We start from the raw sequence: 17453 nt of genomic DNA, 5'->3' as shown, positions 1-17453 counted from the left end.
GTGGTTAGCAGGTCTGTGGGCACCACTTTTCTTTTTCTTTTTTTTTTTTTAATTTTTTAATGTTTTTTTTTTAATGTTTTTTTTACATTTATTTATTTTTGAGAGACAGAGTGAGACCAAGTGAGAGTGGGGAGGGGCAGAATGAGAGGGAGACACAGGATCGGAAGCAGGCTCCAGGCTCCGAGCTGTCAGCCCAGAGCCCGACGCGGGGCTCGAACTCACGAACCGCGAGATCATGACCTGAGCCGGTCAGACGCTCAACCGACTGAGCCACTCAGGCACCCCTAATTTTTTAATGTTTATTTATCTTTGAGAGATAAAGAGTACACGAGTAGGGGAGGGGCAGAGAGAGAGGGAGACACAGAATCCGAAGCAGGCTCCAGGCTGTGAGCTGTCAGCCCAGAGCCCAATGTGGGGCTCGAGCTCACGAGCTATGAGATCATGACCTGAGCTTAAGTCGGACGCCCAATCGACTGAGCCACCCAGGCGCCCCTGTGGGCACCACTTTTCCAACAGCATTTGCTTATTCTGTGGCCCTGCATTACGTTCTGGTAATTCTTGCGATATTTCATACTTCTCATTATTATATTTGTCGTGGTGATCTGTGGTCAGTGCTTAGCAGTCGGTGCTTATGACTCGCTGAAATCTCAGATGACAGCATTTTGTAGCAACAAAGTATTTCCTTAAGTAAGAGATGTACATTTTTGTAGACACAGGGCTACTGTGCACTTAATAGGGGACGGTGTAGGGGAAACATAACTTCTATGTGCACTGGGACCCCAGAACGTTCGTTTGACTCGCTTCGTTGCGACATTCGCTCTAGTGAGGTGGTTGGGAACCAAACCCATGATGTCTCTGAGGTTCGCAAGTCGGCAGCACTCTGTCCGTGTTATTACCTAATTTAGTTACTGGCTGGAAACACAAGGTGTGGAGTCGGTCAGAGCTGGCCCCGTATCCCAACTTCCCATACCCTTCTGTGTGTGTTTGGAGAAGTTCCGTAACCTCTCTGAGCCTCAGTTTCTTCATCTGGAAGGTGGGAAAAGATTAGTTCCTATGCACGGGGTCGTCGTCAGGATCAGCGGGCGAGGTGCTGTGGTCAGCCGAAGAACGGCGCCCCGCCCCCCGCCCCATGCCTGCGTCCTTCTCCCTGGAAACATGACTATGTTACCTTCATGGAAAAAGGGATTTGCAGCTGTGATTAAGGATCTTGAGATGCAGAGATTTTCTTGGATTATCCAGGTGGGCCTGGTGTCATCACCAGGCTCTTTCTAGGGAAGGAGGGGGGCGGGGGGGACGGAGTCGGAGGAGATGTGATAAGGGAAGCACAGCTTGGCGTGACCCGGGTGGGGGCCGCAAGCCAAGGAATGCGGGCGGCCTTGGAAGCTGGAAAAGGCAAAAAAACGAATTCTCCCGCAGAGCCTCCAGAAAGAGGTGCGGCCCTGCCAGCCCCTTGATTTTAGGAGCCTGTTCCCCAGAACTTGCCGGCAGGCACTCCGTCCTGGCAAAGGGGTCCCAGCGGCACTTGGGAGACTAATACGGGCACTTAGCCTGGGCCTGCCCAAGCCTTCGCGCAGCCCGCTGGGACGCGGGCCTCCCTCGTGACCTCCGTCTGCCTTCGCCCACTTGACAGCTGCCCGTGGAGTTCCTGCTGCTGCTCACCGTCCCAGTTGTGGACCCCGACAAGGACGATGGCAACTGGAAACGGCCCCTCAACTGTCTGCACCTGGTGATCAGCCCGCTGGTCTTGGCCCTGACCCTGCAGTCGGGCGCCTGTGAGTATGGTCCCGGGCCGGCCCCCCTCCCCCCGCCCCCCATTCCGGGCCACGTTTCTGAAGGCAGAGTTGCCTGGATGGCAGAAGGGCGTCCCCCGTGGGGGGGTGCCTGCTGTCCGAATCACGGCCGTCCCCTCTGTTGCCTGCTGGGGGACCTGGCTGGGGAATTCGAGTTTTCTCCCGTCTGCGCCAGCCTGCCCTCGCCTTTTCCGACCTGCTCTGGCTAAAGAAATGCCCAGTGTTATCAGGTGTCTCCCAACTCCTGCTGTGCAGGCTTCTTTCTGTTACGTGCTGCCCATCCCTCTGTCCCCTGGGCATCATGTGGAGGTGGGGGGGCGGGGGGACTCTGGTGACAAATGCATGGCCGGGTGTCAGCATGAAACATCTACCAAGTTCCCTGGGGGTTTCCTCTCTGATTTGGGTGCCGGGGCGGGGAGGAGCGGGGGCACAGAGACTGTCCAGCAGGGCAAGGTGTGATCCCAGAGCCGAGAAGGGCGCCCCCTGGGGGTGCCAGCCGTCTCGTCCCTCAGCCTTTCATTCCCTACTGAGCGGGAGGGTCTCGTCTCCGGCCCGGGGCCTTTCTCTCATGATCTCTGTGGCTTCTTAAAAGAGTAGTTCCCAGTAGTTCCCAGGCATTGGTCACTCATGAGCCATCTTCTTGATTTTTCTCCCTCTGTGTACTGTTAAATCTGACATTTTTCTTGAATCAGCTGTGCTTAAACTTACATTCACTGCAAAGGAAACTGTATCAGCCGCACCAGTAGGAAACTGGCTTCATTGCCGATACATGCAAGGTAAAGGCACAGCAAAAATTAAGCATCTGAGCCGGGAGCCTTTGATCCAGAGGGCGTTCAGCAGGTGTCAGAGACGTCACAGACCCATTAGCGCCAAGGGAGACTTTCTCTGAAGGAGGAATCCCTCGCCTGAGGTGTGATTCTGGCACGACAGCGTCTTGTCCACGTACCGACACCATCCGGTGATAGCAGGTCCATCCTGGGGAAATTCTGGTTCAGGCTAACGCGTTTGTGACCCCCCTGCTGGGCTGAGCACCGCATAGCGGGGCCCCCGGACTCGGCTCCCTGCCGGAGGGGGTGTTGTGTCTGTCGCCAGAGCCTCCCAGCCTCCCTCTCTAGACCACCCCCAGAGCCCTCTTCCTGAAGGGCCACTTTTCATATGTGGTGGTCACTTCTCTACTCCAAGACCTCCATGGCTCCCCAGTGCCTCTTGGTACAAGTCCACACCCCCGCCGGCCATCATTCAAGCCCGCCGCCTTCCCCAGCCTCTTCTGCTCATGCTGTACCAACCACCTGCTTGGTTCCTCCCCGGTCCAGCTCTCCCCTCTCCTCCTGTGGCCCTCGTGCCCTCTCTCTGCTTATGACTCATATCCTCGACGCCTGAAGAAGCCCTTCCTGACCACCCCACATCCAGCCACCTCCTAAAATTCCCCTAGAACAGGCTTAGCCAATACAGAGGAAGGGGCCCCTGACCCAGGCGTCAGGTTCCAAAGCCCAGACCACGTTCTGTCAGAATCGCCTCCTGAGATTCCGGCACAGTGTGCTGGGGACACGGTTCTGTGTATCAGCTCCCTCGTGGAATTCTGTCGCCAGCTGACGCTGGAGAGCCCGTGAGCTAGACTGAAAAAGAACAGGAGGAGAGTCTGGGTCGCCAAACCCTCCACTGCCTTCGAGTGGTGAAAAGGGTCACGTGCAGAGAATTCCAGAGTGTGCTGCCTGCGCGTAGGTGGGGCTTTCTCCTTTTCGTGTTTTGCTACGAAGCCCCCGGAGCTCACATAACTCACTGGGCTCCTTTGGGGAGCGGGTTTGTCGAGAGAGCGGACGCGGGGCCCCAGGGTCAGTGGGTAAGCGGCGGGTTTGACCGCACGGCTCATTTAGTGGAGTGGTGCTGCCCTGAAGCTTAGTCTGAAGAAGCATCAGCATCATGGTTGACTAGTGATGTCTGCCACGGCGTGGGAGAGGACGGTGGTGGGGAGCGGGCTGAGCCACTCCCGTCCTCGTCTCACGGGAGAGGGCTGGGGAGAGTCTGTCTTTCACGGGCCTGCTGCCTTTCCAGTATGACTGGCTTGAGGCAGGGGCTCTGCCTTTAATTTCTCTGTCCCCTTGCGGTGCCCGGGACAGCACTGGGCACGTTGCGTGTCCAACGACGCAGTGCAAGTGAGTTTTATCCCTGGGTCTCTCCGCCAGCCCTCTCGCTCACTCTGGGGAAGACGTGTGCCCTCCAGGAGGCGCGGCCACGCGGAAGCAGTGGTCCCAAGTCCCTTTGTTGCCTCTCTGCAGACGGCATCTACGAGATCGGTGGCCTCTTTCCTGTCTGGGCCGTGGTGGTGGTTGTGGGCACAGCCCTGGCTGCGGTGACCTTTTTTGCCACATCCAACAGTGAGCCTCCCAGGTTTCACTGGGTAAGAATCTCCGGTGCTCCGGGGTGGGATGAGGGGACACTGGAATCTTCCAGAAAGATGTGTGTTCGTGCTCCCCGGGGCAGTTAGGCCAGTAATCACTTTCCGTGATGACAGGTCTTTAAAGCCACTTTTGAGACTGTTGGGTTTGTTGTTTTTCTTTTTTAAGTTTATTTTGAGAGAGAGAGAGAGAGTGCACGAGTGGGGGGGGGGGGCTCAGAGAGAAGAGGGGGAGAGAGAGAGAATCCCAGCGAGGCTTGAACTCCCCAACAGTGAGCCGAAATCAAGAGTCAGACCCCTAAGTGAGCCGCCCAGGTGCCCCACACTTTGGACAGTTTCGTACCTGTTCAAGGTTCTTTTTTTCTTTCTCTTTTTTGGAGCAGCCTTATTTTATTGAGATGTAATTCACATATCCTGATGCAACTCACCCCTGTAAAATATGGGATTCGGTGGTTATTATTATATTCACGGAGCTGTGCAGCCATCACCGTTATCAGTTGGGGAGCGTTTCAACACCAAAAAAGACACCCCGCGCCTGTCACCCGACCCCTGGCCACTGCCAGTCTGCTTCTGGTGCCTGTGGATTCGCCTGCTCTGGACTTTTCGTAGACACATACGTATACAATATGTGGTCTTTTGTGACTCTTGCGTCGTGTTTTCAAGGTCGTTCCGAGCATGAGCAGGGATTAGTGAATCACTCCTTTTCGTGGCTGAGTGCCATCCATCGTATGGCGATGCAGCACATTTAGCTTATCCGTGCATCATTCACGGACGTTCTTTCTACTTTGGGGATATTACGAGTAACACCGCTGTGAACTTTCGCGTAAAAACGCGTGGCTCGGAGGTTTTGTTTCTCTTGGGTGTATTCCTAGGCGAAACGGTGGGGTCACTTTTCGAGACTCTTTCCTGCTGCAGGAAACCCCTGTGTCTCCAACAGCCAGGTCCCAGGGATAGAATTTTCCGGTGTTCGTGGGTGGGTTTTTTTCCCATTCTCTCCACCCTGCAACACCCCGAGGAATTTTTAGGCAGTATGTCCAGAGTTTACTCTTAAGAGTTCACTTAAAATGTTCTTTTTTTTTTTTTTTTTTTTTTTTACTATTTATCGATTTTTAAAAACTGCGGATTTTAAGGCATCGGTACACGCTCCAGCAGGGAGCGTACCTTGAAAGACGTGATGCGGAGTGAATGAGACCAGTGACAAAGGACCACGTTTGCGTGCAGCCGTGTATATGGCATGTCTAGAGCAGGCAGGGAGCAGAGTAGCAGCTGCTGGGCACTGGAGGGAGGTGGGGTGCGCTGGGGAGTCCCCGTTAACGGGGATGGAGTTTCATCTATGGGCCTCTGGCCCAAGAGAGCTATGACAAAAGAGTAACACTGAGCTAGCATTTTACTGAGCACTTACTGTGTGCCAAGCACTCACTGCTTTGAATCCGTTAACTCATTTATGCTCGTGACAATCTCAGGGGGTAGGTACTGTGATCATCCCATTTTACTGATGGGGGAACTGAGGCCGTATCCCTGCTGGGGACCGGCCTTGGGCCATCAGTGCACCGTTCCCTCCCCAGCTCTTTGCTTTCCTGGGCTTCCTGACCAGCGCCCTGTGGATCAACGCAGCCGCCACAGAGGTGGTGAACATCTTGCGGTCCCTGGGCGTCGTGTTCCGGCTGAGCAACACCGTCCTGGGGCTCACGCTGCTGGCCTGGGGGAACAGCATCGGAGGTGACGCAGGGCCGGGTGGGCTTCTGGGATGAGTGCCGGCATTTCACTGTCCTTTGCTCCCCTGGCCAGAGTGCCTGTGGGCATGTGCTCGGGCCCACTGTTGCTCTGGAGTGACCATAACTGGTCATAGGGGTGAGATGGCCTGGACCGTATGTGGGCCAGGAGACTGTAGAAGCCCTCGCCTCTTCCCCCTTGTCCGATGTGTAGACATGGGGCTCCCCATTACAGCCAACCACGCTGAACGTGTACGTGGGGTATGCCACCTACGCGGGCATTGACACATGCACCCATATACCCTTCTCTAACTGCTGCCGCCGGGTAGGGTTGGCCAGGTTGTGCACTGCACAAGAGCATTCAGACAAGGAGTCAGGGGGGCTAAAATCCACATCTCCTTCCATTCACCTTTCGGGGTACCTTTTTCTAATTTGCATAAAGGTGCTATGTGTGCTGGCCGTAATGGCATGTCACACCCCGGGTGGGAGGGAATGGGATAGAAAGAATGAAGGAGGGAATCATGTCGTGGGAAGCCGTGGCTGAGGGCCCAGCCAGCTACCACAAGGCCCAGATGGGCATTCGTGGGTGTTTGTTGACCGAACGACTGTGGTTAAGAATTAGGGAGCGAATGACCAGAGGGCCAGGGGGAGCCACTCCCCACCCCTCAAGGGGGTCTCTCGTTTCCACGCAGACGCCTTCTCAGATTTCACGCTGGCCCGCCAGGGCTACCCGCGGATGGCCTTCGCAGCCTGTTTCGGCGGCATCATCTTGAGTATCCTTCATGGGGCCGCCCTCCCCTCGGCTCTGGTGGCCCAGCCTCCGAGGGCCATGGGCGTGCTCGGTGCCCCACCCCTGCGATTGGCCCTTGCTGTACCCCCTGGGCAGGTGACGTAGCTGCCCGAGCCTTAGTTTCCTCATCTGTAAAATGGGCGTGCTGAGAGGCCTGACCTCAGAAGGGCTGTTGTAAGCATTGAATGAGGTGACAGAAATGCTTGGTGCCTGGTGAGCCCCCAGTGGACGGCAGATACTCTTTTTCGTAGACGCCCCCGTGCCTAGCTTATGCGTGCCCTTTGGAAGACCCTCTTCCTCTTTCTTATGGACATCGTGGTCTGTAGATGTTAGGGGGTGGCCAGCTTTTTCTTAAAGGGCCGGAGAGTAAATAGTTTAGACTTTGTGGGCCCTGCCAACCTCTTTTGCCACCACCTGACTCTGCTGTGGTCGTGTGGAAACAGCCATCGGCAATACGGAAATGAATGGGTGTGGCTCTGTCCCAATAAAACTTTATTTATAACAGCGGCCGGCGGGCCGCTTGGCCTGGGGGCTGTAACTCGCCACGCCCCGGTCTGTGCAGGAAAGACAAGGACGAGAAGAGAGGGCTCCGGCCGCAGTGCCACCACTCGCCAGCCGTGTGACCTCGGGGCTTTGCACACATCTTACTCTCCGAACCTCAGCAGTCTGTAAATTCAGAATGGGTTGGCGTGGAGACTGATGACGGGGTAAAGCACCCAGGGCGGTGCCCGGCACATTACGTGTGCCCAGCAAACGTGGGCGGGGACTGGCCGTTTGTCACTCCTTGGCCGGCCAGGGCCTTCCGGGGGGTGGCCCTTTGAGACCTGGTCCTGGCTTTCTCGCTGTGGCCTCTCCTGAGCCCTCAGGTTGGGGTGGGAAGGAAGGAGCCCTGCCCGGAGCGGCGTCCCTTGACCGACACCTGTAGATGGCCTTGACCCGTGCTCCGTCACAGGTCGCCTCCCCTAGCCGCAAGGAAGCCCAGTGCTTACCAGGGACCAAGCACTTCTGCAAACTCATTTCTTCCTTGCAGTTTGAGTTAGAAATGTACATTAAAAGGGGCTAAAACTGGAAAAGGTCCCCTCAGGGTTTGGGGGGGCTGGGGGTGCATAGACCACAAGGGAAGCCGAGGGGCGTGGGGTTGGGGTTGTGGGGCGTTGTTCCAGCAAACTTCCTGAGCCCGGCCGCAGATATCCTGGTGGGAGTAGGGCTGGGCTGCCTGCTCCAGATCTCCAGGAACCACGCGGAGGTGAAGGTGAGTGGCCGGACCCCTGTGCAAGGGGCCCCTTCTGGGATTTTTCTTTCTTCCTTTTTTTTTTTTTTTTTTTTTTTTTTTTTTAAGCAGCCTTCACACCCAGTGCGGAGTCCCACGCGGGACTTGAACTCACGGCCCTGAGGTGAAGATCGGAGTTTCTCTCTCCTCATCTTTCTCCTGTCCCCCAGTGCGAGAACATTCCCATCTCAGCAGCATATGCTTGCTGGGGAGAGGTGTTACCTGAACTTGTGACAAGTCAGAATGTGTAGAATATTTTTAAAATAGCCTGAATGCAGGGTTGAAAAAAAATGTATTCCTTGCAAGTTCCCAGGGTAATTAGGATATAGCTTTGCGGCGGGGGTTGGGGGGTGGGAGTAGGGGGTCAAGAAGGCCCTTGGATTTATGTCCTGGTCAATCACTTTAAGTCTCCTGCCGTGTGACTCTGGGTGAGTTAGGACATCCCTGGGCCTCAGTCTCCTCACCTGGGAACTGGGTGAGATGGCGCCCCCACAAGCTTCCTGGATAGCATGCGTGAGTCAAGGGCCAGGCCGAACCCCTTTGCCCAAACTGCCCACAGAGGACAGGCCAGGAGGGAGGATTAAGTCAGCCCCAGCAGGGAGCCTGGCAGATTTGGAGAAGGTTCTGAGACGCACTGAGTGGAGGTTCTTAACGCTTCAAGGATGCCCGAGGAGTGCATGAGACCTCCTGTCGCAGGCGTTCCAGCGGGTGGGGGCTGGAAACTGCGTTTTAAAAGCAGCTCCCTGGGGACGGATGAAGGTAGGTGGCTTGAGAAACCCTGTTCCAAACAAGGTTGAAAACGTCAGCCCTTACCAGGACCAGGGAGGCAACCAAAACGTGTGCGTGATTCACGTGGGCCTCATGTGGCCAGATAGTCCACATTTTCTAGAGAAGAAATCAGGATTCCCAGGGGAACTTTCTCGAGTCTCAAACGTTGCTCAGGGCAAACGGGAAGCTGCCCCAGGCAGATTCGACCCCGCCCCGGCCACCAGTGCCTCGGGCATCTCTGTTCTTAAGGACCCACCGCCCAGGCCCCCCACGGAGAGCAGCTGGGGTGCCGTGGGGCCGAAAGGCGGCGTTATCAATGGGAACCGTCACCCATGCTTTCCCTGAGGGGCTCTGCTTGGCGGTGACTGTTGCGGGAGGGGGGCCTGGAATTAGCTGGCGGCAGGGCCAGCCTTCGAGGTAGCCACGCCCACAAGCAAATAGCTACTGACTGCTTGGAAAGTTTGCTTTTCTAAGAGGTAAACACGGGCTGCAAATTTTGTTTAGACGCTTCACGGTTTAATAGGTTTCTTTCATGATCCATTCCCGGGCAGTTCCAGTTAATGAGGATTTAGGGTTGGCTCCCCAAGGGGCCGATTTCTTCCTTTCTCTTGCTCTTTGTGGGGTGTGTGTGTGTGTGTGTGTGTGTGCGCGCGCGCGCGCATTCCACTGCCTTTGTGCGGAGTTTAGGGATGGAAGGCATCACGGACGGATGGCCAAGGGCTGGTGTTGGGTGGAAAACGCAGATGCTCTTAAGCACTTCGCCTACGATTCCGTTTCTGGTTTCAGGACAGACGTGCAGGTCTCCGTGTGTGGATCCACACGCGTGTGTGCATGTTCGTCCCTGGGCGGGGAGGCAGGATAGGGTGTCGTCAGTAAGAGCTTGGACGTGGACGTGGGCTCTGGCACCAATTACTGTTTCCTCGCCTGTGCCTTGGGGTGAAGACGCTCCCCTCACAGGTCGTCGGGGGAGGTCCTTACCCTGACGCACAGATGAGACGCTACGTGGAGTGGGTGAAAACACCCAGCACAGCACCCAGTTGTCGAGTCCCCCGTGGATGTTAGGTGAATGCTAAGTCCAGGAGGCAGGGAAGCAGGGAGAGGGTCATTTCACTTCTTTTCGCTCTTCTGTATCGCTCGAGAACTTTCCACCATCTGCACGGAACGTGCGTATGTAACAGACCGTGTTAGTTTCCTAGGGTTACCATGGCAAGTGACCACCAGTTAGGTAGGTGGCTCAGAGCGTGGAACTTGAGGGCGGGGCGTGCCATCCCACGGGGCCAGAGCTCCCGCACCTGGCGAGGGGTGGGTGACGGACTGGTGGCCGCGGTGACCCCGCCTCTCCCCCTGATCGCCCCCACAGCTGGAGCCAGACGGACTGCTGGTGTGGGTCTTGGCGGGCGCCCTGGGCCTCAGCCTCGTCTGCTCCCTGGTCTCGGTCCCACTGCAGTGCTTCCAGCTGAGCAAAGTCTACGGCTTCTGCCTGCTCCTCTTCTACGTGAGCTTCCTCGTGGTGGCCCTGCTTACCGAATTTGGGGTGATTCACCTGAAGAGCGTGTGAGTGACGCCGCGTGGCCGGCGCCGCCTGGTGGCCGGGAGGTGTCACTGCAGGCAGAAAGATGGAAGTCGGGCCCCGGGGGGCCCGTGAATGGGGCTGGAGGTTCCGGGCCGCCGCCCTGGGCGGGACGACCAGCTAAGCCTTGTTTCCGGGACGTCGGAGACCGGGCCTCGCTGTGGACAGAGTTGCAGACAGAAGGCAGACGTCCTTGGATGATCGGCGGAGCCTCTCGGAGGCTGGGGTTGGGGGTGAAGGGGATGGCGAAGTGCCTTCCAAGCTGTTATTGGAAGACCACCGGCGTGTCCGGGGCCTGGAGTCACGCCCTGCTGCCTTCCCGCATCTTCTCAGGGCTCACTCAGACCGCTGCCAAGCCCGGGCTTAGCCAGAGTGACTCAGAGGGCGGGCACAATACCACGGGCCTCAGGCCATCGGGGCTGAGTTCTAGAGCTGCACCGTCCGACAGAAATGGAATAGGAGACACCTGACTTTGAGATTTCTAGTCGCCACGTTAATAAAAGCCAAAGCAAACGGGGGGGAAATTCGTGGTACCATACCTATGGCTCAGTGGCCCCAAACTAGCAGCACGTGGCTCTGGCCCCCTCAGCGGCCACCGTCCTGGACGGCACAGCCCTCGACTCTACCTCCGGGACTGTCTGCCGACTGTCGCAAGCGCCTCTGTGCCCTGAGCTTGGGTTTCCCCAGCTGTGAAACAGGAGTCGATTGACCGTGGCCCTGTGCCTACCTCAGGGGGAGCCCCAGGCCGGGGTCACAATGCCCGAAAGCTCCGGGGACAGAATGAGTGCTCCCCAGTGCCTTCCCGCTGTCCGCCGCTGACCTGACTTTCCAAGGAGCACCTACCTTCTCAGTTTGCCCGGCTGCCTTATGCCGGCGGTGGCAAAGGGGTCCAACTGTCTTTTTTCCAGTGAAAAAGTCATTAAATATTTCAAGTGTACAGAAAGGAATACACCCAGCTCTTACCAGTTCTTCCTTCCCTGGGCCAGGTGACGAGCGGCTGGTTCCAGGGCCAAAGGCTCTTGGGCCTGATGGATCTGTGGCACGTCCAGGGGTGGGGCTGGGATGGGGGGGTCAGGGGCAACCATGGACGAGCCCCCCCCCTCCTCTTTCCCCACAATACGGGAAGCCATGGGACGGCACCTGACGGAAGTCACGAGGCGGCAGCCACGTTTACAAAGCAGAGGCCTTTATTAATGTGCCAGAAATCCGGAGACACGGTGGGTTTTCTAGGTAACAAAACACCGATGTACAAAACCTTGCAGCATCGCTCCCGCTATCCATACAAAATGATTGTCACATGGTGTGGAGTAATGCTGGGTGGGGGGAGGGAAGCAAGGAGGAGGGACCAGATGGCGTCCCCCCAAAGCGGGGCAGGGCACAGTGCCATCGCGGCTGCTGGCAGGTTGCGGGACCCAGGGCGGGTTGGCGGGGCGGACCTCGGTTTCATTCAGCTATGACGTGGGAGGTGAGGGCATGTGAGCTGGATGATGTCCCAGGTCCCTCAGAGCTCACAGTCCTGGGTGACCCCCAGGGGCCAGCCGTCCTTAGCCTCAATGACAAGGGCGCCCACTACCAACGGGAGTCTGGCCCGCGGCATCCATCCCATCCCCCACACCGGGGGCCTCAACGACCCTGGTGCCCCTCCCCGGTTCCCGGGGGGAAGGGACTAGAATGAGGCCCAGGCACTGAGGGCAGGGGACCTATCCTTTGTAAGCTGTCCCTCGACTCCTACCCATTTCAATACACAAATGCTAAAAGGCACCCAATTGTGCAAATAAATAAAGTTCCTTCTCTGGAGAGGGCAAAGGGTTACGGCCTGGTGCAGGGCTGCCTGGATTGGCTGGTGGCCCTCCAGAGCTGGAGAGGACGATGCCAGTCTCCTGATGCCCCATGGAGATCTCACTGGTTCATTGTTTCCCCAAAGGGCTGTGCTTTAAAAACAAAGCCCCGCCACCCCCCCGGGAGGGGCACAGCTGTGCAGCATCATCAGGGCCGTCCCGAGAAGGCTTGGCCTTGCGGATGGCCGGGGAGAGACGGGGGGAAGGGGGCGAGCCAGTATGGCACCCCTGGCATCAGGCTGGGGACCTTCTGCCCACCCACCTTCCTAAGTTCTGGAAGGCAGTGGAGGCAGCTGGGAAGCCGGGGGAGGGGCAGGAAGCCCAGGCTGGGTCGGCAGCCCAGGAAAGCTGACCTTGGAGGTCCCTGTGCTCTGACCCCGCCTCTGCCGCGCCCACTGAAGCGGCCCCCCAACTGCCTTCTCTGGATTCGAGCACCGGTCCTGCCCCACCCATGCCGACCTCAGCGAGCACTCCCACGAGACACAGGGGGGCTCGGTTAACCGAGCGCTCAACCCAACCTACTTGTGCACCACCACCCCCCGCCCCGCCCCCGTTCTGGCCTCGGTCGAGTCCACGGAGGTGACTGCTCAAGGCGCGGGGGGAGCGGTCCATGTGGACTGGCAGGGGCCCAGCCACAGGGCTGCTGTGGACGTCCCTGTAGGCCCCTTCCCAGCAGCAGAACCTAATGCACGATGTGAAGGGGCTGCCGCTGTCTTTAGCAGAATCCCGTGTTACCCAAGATGTGTCTCTGCTTGAACAAGACGATCGCAAGGAAAAGGGACTTGGTGGAGAAAGCCCATCTCGGGAACTGGTCCGGGGTGGTAGCCGTCAGCCTGGCCTCTTCTCTCTTTCCTCCCCCCGCTGGGCCGAGATTCTCAAGGAGGCCATTTCAGGATTTGCAGCAACAAGGGTTAAACCGAAGGAAGCGTGGGATGTGGGAGAGAAGGCTTACAGAGCCAGGATGTGAAATTCGCACAATCTCGCGCTGCCCAGCGCCGGCTAATTGGGATCTGACCACACGGGTATAATCACACCCCTTGATTACTCTTTCCATTAGGACCTAGGCACTGCTCCCCCAAAGGAATGTTCTATTACATTATCATATATATAGAAATACTAACCCCGAGGATGTAGGTTCTTTCCATCCTAAGTGGTTTCGTCCCTAAAGCAGGGCACAGAAACCCCGTGACGCGGGCCACAGGGAAAGTTACTGGGGAAGCTGTCAGCTGGGGCGTGAGTGTGAGAGCAGCATCGGGAAGACGGTCTGGCTCTGGCCTGGGGAGGGGCTGGCCCACTTTGAAGGCGAGCCCTGCAGAGATCGGCAGGATCTATCCAAGTGCTCTTCTTCTGAAGAGGCCTTCTGGAACTTTCCACATTAGGAAGAGCTCACGGTGGCCTGACCGCCCCCCAAACCAAAGTGACTTCTGGGGTTAAGGAAGACAGGGCAAGGTGGTTGCACAGCAAACCCCGTCTTGTCTTTTTCTCTTCCTATATATAAATATGTGCATATATATGGGTGTGTGTGTGTGCACGTACACGTGCACACACACACCTTTTTTTTTTTCTTCAATACATCGTAGTAAAATAATACTATTGTGTTATTGCATAGAAGGGATGGCTGCCGCAGGCTGGGGTTAGGTGATGGTCTGGGAACGCTGGCGGCTGCCTGGGAGCTGCGGGGTGGAGGGGGCCTGGCGGCTGCCGCTGAGCTGTCGCCGCTGTTCCTCTTGCTTACGGGCATGTTCCTCGAACCACTCCTAGAGCAGAGCGCAGACAGGGCGCTGAGCCGGCTGCACTCCTCCCCGCCAGCCCTGCGTCCCCTCCCCCCCTCCCCCCCCCCCCCCCCACGGCACACAGTGGGCAACAGGGGCCTCAGGACGGAGGGGGCGGGGCTGCAAGTCACCCAACAGTGACCGCAGGGGTCTTCTGAGCCCTGGACCTACTGGGAATCTGGAATATGGCCCAAACAGAAAAATTACAGTGAAATCTTTCCCTATTGAGGCGCCTGGGTGGCTCAGTCGGTTTAGCGCCCGACTCTCGATTTCGGCTCAGGTCGTGATCTCACAGTTCAGGAGTTCGAGCCCGGCGTCGGGCTCTGCGTGGATGGTGTGGAGCCTGCTTGGGATTCTCTCTCTCCCTCCCTCTCAAAACAAAGAAAGAAAGAAATCTTTCCCTTATTAATTAGAGGCTTGTACACCTCCTCGGAAACATTCTCCTTGGCACATATCAACTCTTTAAGAGAAGCCCAGGCACTTAGTAATCATCCTCTGTGAACATAATCTCTTGTCCTTCACAAAGGGTTCCCTGCTGTCGCCCCTTTTGGGCTTGGCAGGAACGGTGTCCTTGTGAAACACCTGAGAAAAGCGAGGCTCAGAAGTTGCAGAAAAGCCAGGTGAACTGGGTGAAGCACCTCCCCTAACTCCCACGTTGCCTGCGTGCCCTCCAATAAGGCTGTGAAAGCATTTTGGAAAAAAAAAAACCAAAAATGCCACCTGCCTAAGACCGTTGTCACGTCACCCACGGTTTGCAGGGATGGGTATTCAGGTAATCGAGGAATTAAAAAACCTCCCTTAACGTTTTTAAAGAGTCTGAACCACAGAACTTGACGGCTTAAAAAAAGACTGAGATGGGCTTCTTCTGTGGCCCAGCACTGGACCGGGGGGGGGGGGGGGGGGACTGAGGCTGGGAGTGGACGGACGGGCAGAGGACAAAGGACAAGGCCTGCAGCTGAGCGCGTGCCCCCGTGAAGCCGTCTCCTCTGCTTTGGGCCGGAGATGGCCCCCCTTCCACAGGCGGGAACGGACCGGCACTCTCCCCCCGGGTTTCACGAAGCCAAAGCCCCTGCTGGTTTCGCGCCCCCGTGACTCCTGCTTCCTGAGCCGCCATGTGTCTGTTTGCCCCTGGCGTTTTCACAGAGAGCGTGTGACTCAGCTCTGGGGACTGCAGCCTCCCTGCCTTTTGGGCGTGCACACTGGTCATCACCGTCCCAGCGAAAACAGGATTTTCAGCTGCCAGAATGCCAGCAACGGCACCGTCACAGCAAGCGGCACGGGAGACTCTCCCCCGAGCCCTGGGCCCCGGAGATCGAACAGAAGGCTTTATATATATATATATAAAACTTCTCCCTTCTCTTAAATGAGAACAAAAATAAGACCCCACACGGACACCTGGGTGGCTCAGTCAGCTAAGCATCCAATGCTTGATTTCAGCTCAGGTCATGATCTCGTGGTTTGTGAGTTCGAGCCTCGCGTCCGGTTCTGTGCTGAGTGTGGAGCCTGCTTGGGATTCTCACTCTCTGCCCCTCCCCTGCTTGTGCTCACTCACTCTCTCTCTCTCAAAATAGATAAACATTACCAAAAAAACCAAAAACCAAAAACCCAAACAGCCAAAAGAGCCACGAGACCCAAGGACACGGCAGAGCCCGATGGCCCTGAGGAGAGGCGCCCTGGCCTGCGCAGCACGGCCCCCGCACCCCCTCGTGCCCATCTGTCTCCTGCGGGACACGCTGCACCTGCGGTTCTGGCTCAGCGCGAGGAAGGGAGGTGACGTCCTGGTGGCCATGCCGTAGGGAAGCAGCACACCACAGCTGCTTGTGCTGGGGGAGGACTGAGGGTTCGCGGTTGAGCCCACATCCCGCCCGACCCTGAGTCCCAGACGCCACTGGCGGCGGCCCCGACAGATGACTCCCCCCCTTAGCCAGCGCCGCTCCACACTCGGGACGGGGCCGGGAGGCCCACCCCCAGGCAGGAGCTGGCCGGGGCGAGGGCCGAGGCAGCGTGGGCAGGGGCGCTCCTACCTGAATCTCCTCTTGGTACATCTTTAGGCTCAGGTCACTTTTGGTCCTCGATCTCCGTCCCAGAAACACCACGGAGTTTTGCTAAAGAAGGGCGGAGGCTTAGGGACTGCCCGAGCTGGCTGGAGGGGAGCACGGTGGGGGAGGGCCTACGCGAAGCTCAAACCCGCCCCCTCCGCTGGAGGCGGCCCTGAGGCTCCTCACCTCGTGTCTCTCCATCTGAGAGAGGACCTTCAGCAGCCGGGTGACGTCCGAGGTGGCTCCTCGCACCTCCCGGTAGAGCTCCAGGACGGCAACCAGCTCCTCTTTGGAGATCTCCGTCTCCAGGGTGATGCCTCCGTCAACTGTGGGAGGGGAGCCGGCGCTGGGAAGGAGGCTGGGGCTCAGAGCCCCCGGTCTGCCTTGGTCCACTTCAGCCATCCTCCCTGCTGCCCCGGGGAGGGGGAGGGGGGGGTCCCGAGGTTCCCTCTCTGAGGGAAACCGCAACCCCCACCCCCCGCCGCGTGGCACTCTCGTCCTGCCCCTTCCCTTCCCTTTGCTGCGGCTGGCAGGACGGCTGGTTGGGCCAGCAGCTTCTAGGGGACAGAGGTTATGGCAGGGAGTCTGGGCAAACAGCAAATGATCCCGTGGCCTGAGGGGACAGCGATTTGGAGACGAGTAATCGGTATGTGGTGGCTCTGGGGGATGGGGCAAGAATGATCAGTACGCGTCAGCCCTGCACCCTGGAACAGGCGAACTGGTGATCAGGGCTGCGAGCACCGAAGCTGCAGGAGGAGCCACTGGCGCGACATTTACGCCCCTCAAGTCTAGAACGACACTGTGGACGCAGGTGATAACAAAGAGGGTGACGAGTGTCTGGGAGGCGCAGGGAGGCGGGGCAGAGGGCGGCTGTGCTCACAGGAAGCCTGTCCCTGCTGGGTGATTTTTCTAATCTCAGACACGTAACGTTTTTATTCTAAAAATGAGATCGAGGGCGTTCTTCGGTGGTGACGTGCGTGAAAATCAGCGTGAATGAGGGATGTCACAGGTCAGCCAGACAGGTATCAGCTGAGCTGCCAGAGGCCCGGACAAGCAGACAGCCAAGAAGCAGACAGTGGGGCAGCCAGCCGGGTGGGCAGCGGGGGCCGCAGCTGCCCGCACAGACCTTCCGAGTCCTGGTTCTTGCGGCTGTAGTTCATTCGGAAGACGAAGGCCTCGAGGATGAAGGCAACGATGATCGTCATCACCACCTGGCGGGGGGCAGGGGGTGTGAGCTGCTGTGGGGCCTGCACTCAGCAGAGCCCGTCGATGCCCGTTGCCCGGCCGGGCCCCTCCTCCCCGGGCTGCCACCACCCTGCAGGGGCAGCCGGAGACTCAGAAGTGAAGGGCGAGGGGCGAAGGGCGTGCTGGGGCCGGGGACCTACCATGGTCACGATGTAGAAAGTCATGAAGTACAGGCGGCTCCAGTGGGAGGTCTGAGAGGTGACACCTTCCTGGGGACACGGGGAGGCAGCCAGTGAGCAGGCGCCTGGGTGGGGCCGGGTCGCC

General features: G+C 57.9%; 2 protein-coding genes across 12 annotated transcripts in view; one reads left to right on the top strand and one right to left on the bottom strand.

The window, feature by feature from the left end:
* Nucleotides 1–15787, top strand: part of SLC8B1 (solute carrier family 8 member B1) — a 29122-nt gene extending 13335 nt beyond the window's left edge. For 2 of the 7 annotated variants that reach the window (XM_053205859.1, XM_053205858.1), the window contains 6 exons: nucleotides 1631–1772; nucleotides 4067–4188; nucleotides 5751–5904; nucleotides 6590–6670; nucleotides 7875–7939; nucleotides 15477–15786. In XM_053205859.1, the coding sequence (XP_053061834.1) occupies nucleotides 1631–1772; nucleotides 4067–4188; nucleotides 5751–5904; nucleotides 6590–6670; nucleotides 7875–7939; nucleotides 15477–15701 (789 nt within the window). In that variant the 3' untranslated portion in view covers nucleotides 15702–15786. Of the gene's footprint in view, nucleotides 1–1630; nucleotides 1773–4066; nucleotides 4189–5750; nucleotides 5905–6589; nucleotides 6671–7874; nucleotides 7940–8029; nucleotides 8696–10085; nucleotides 11247–15476 lie in introns of those variants that run through there. The other 5 variants (XM_053205860.1, XM_053205862.1, XM_053205861.1 and 2 more) reach the window with 5 other exon arrangements.
* Nucleotides 11465–17453, bottom strand: part of TPCN1 (two pore segment channel 1) — a 62230-nt gene continuing 56241 nt past the window's right edge. For all 5 annotated transcript variants that reach the window (XM_027044170.2, XM_027044168.2, XM_053205852.1 and 2 more), the window contains 5 exons: nucleotides 17330–17398; nucleotides 17071–17155; nucleotides 16131–16270; nucleotides 15930–16010; nucleotides 11465–13890 (listed from right to left, as the gene is read on the bottom strand). In XM_027044170.2, coding sequence (XP_026899971.1) covers nucleotides 13768–13890; nucleotides 15930–16010; nucleotides 16131–16270; nucleotides 17071–17155; nucleotides 17330–17398 — 498 coding nt within the window. In that variant the 3' untranslated portion in view covers nucleotides 11465–13767. The remainder of the gene's footprint in view (nucleotides 13891–15929; nucleotides 16011–16130; nucleotides 16271–17070; nucleotides 17156–17329; nucleotides 17399–17453) is intronic.

Source organism: Acinonyx jubatus, chromosome D3 (assembly GCF_027475565.1).
Source record: "Acinonyx jubatus isolate Ajub_Pintada_27869175 chromosome D3, VMU_Ajub_asm_v1.0, whole genome shotgun sequence".
Taxonomy (NCBI): Eukaryota; Metazoa; Chordata; class Mammalia; order Carnivora; family Felidae; genus Acinonyx; species Acinonyx jubatus.
Note: the sequence above shows the minus strand (reverse complement) of the source record. Positions and strands in the feature narration are given on the sequence as shown.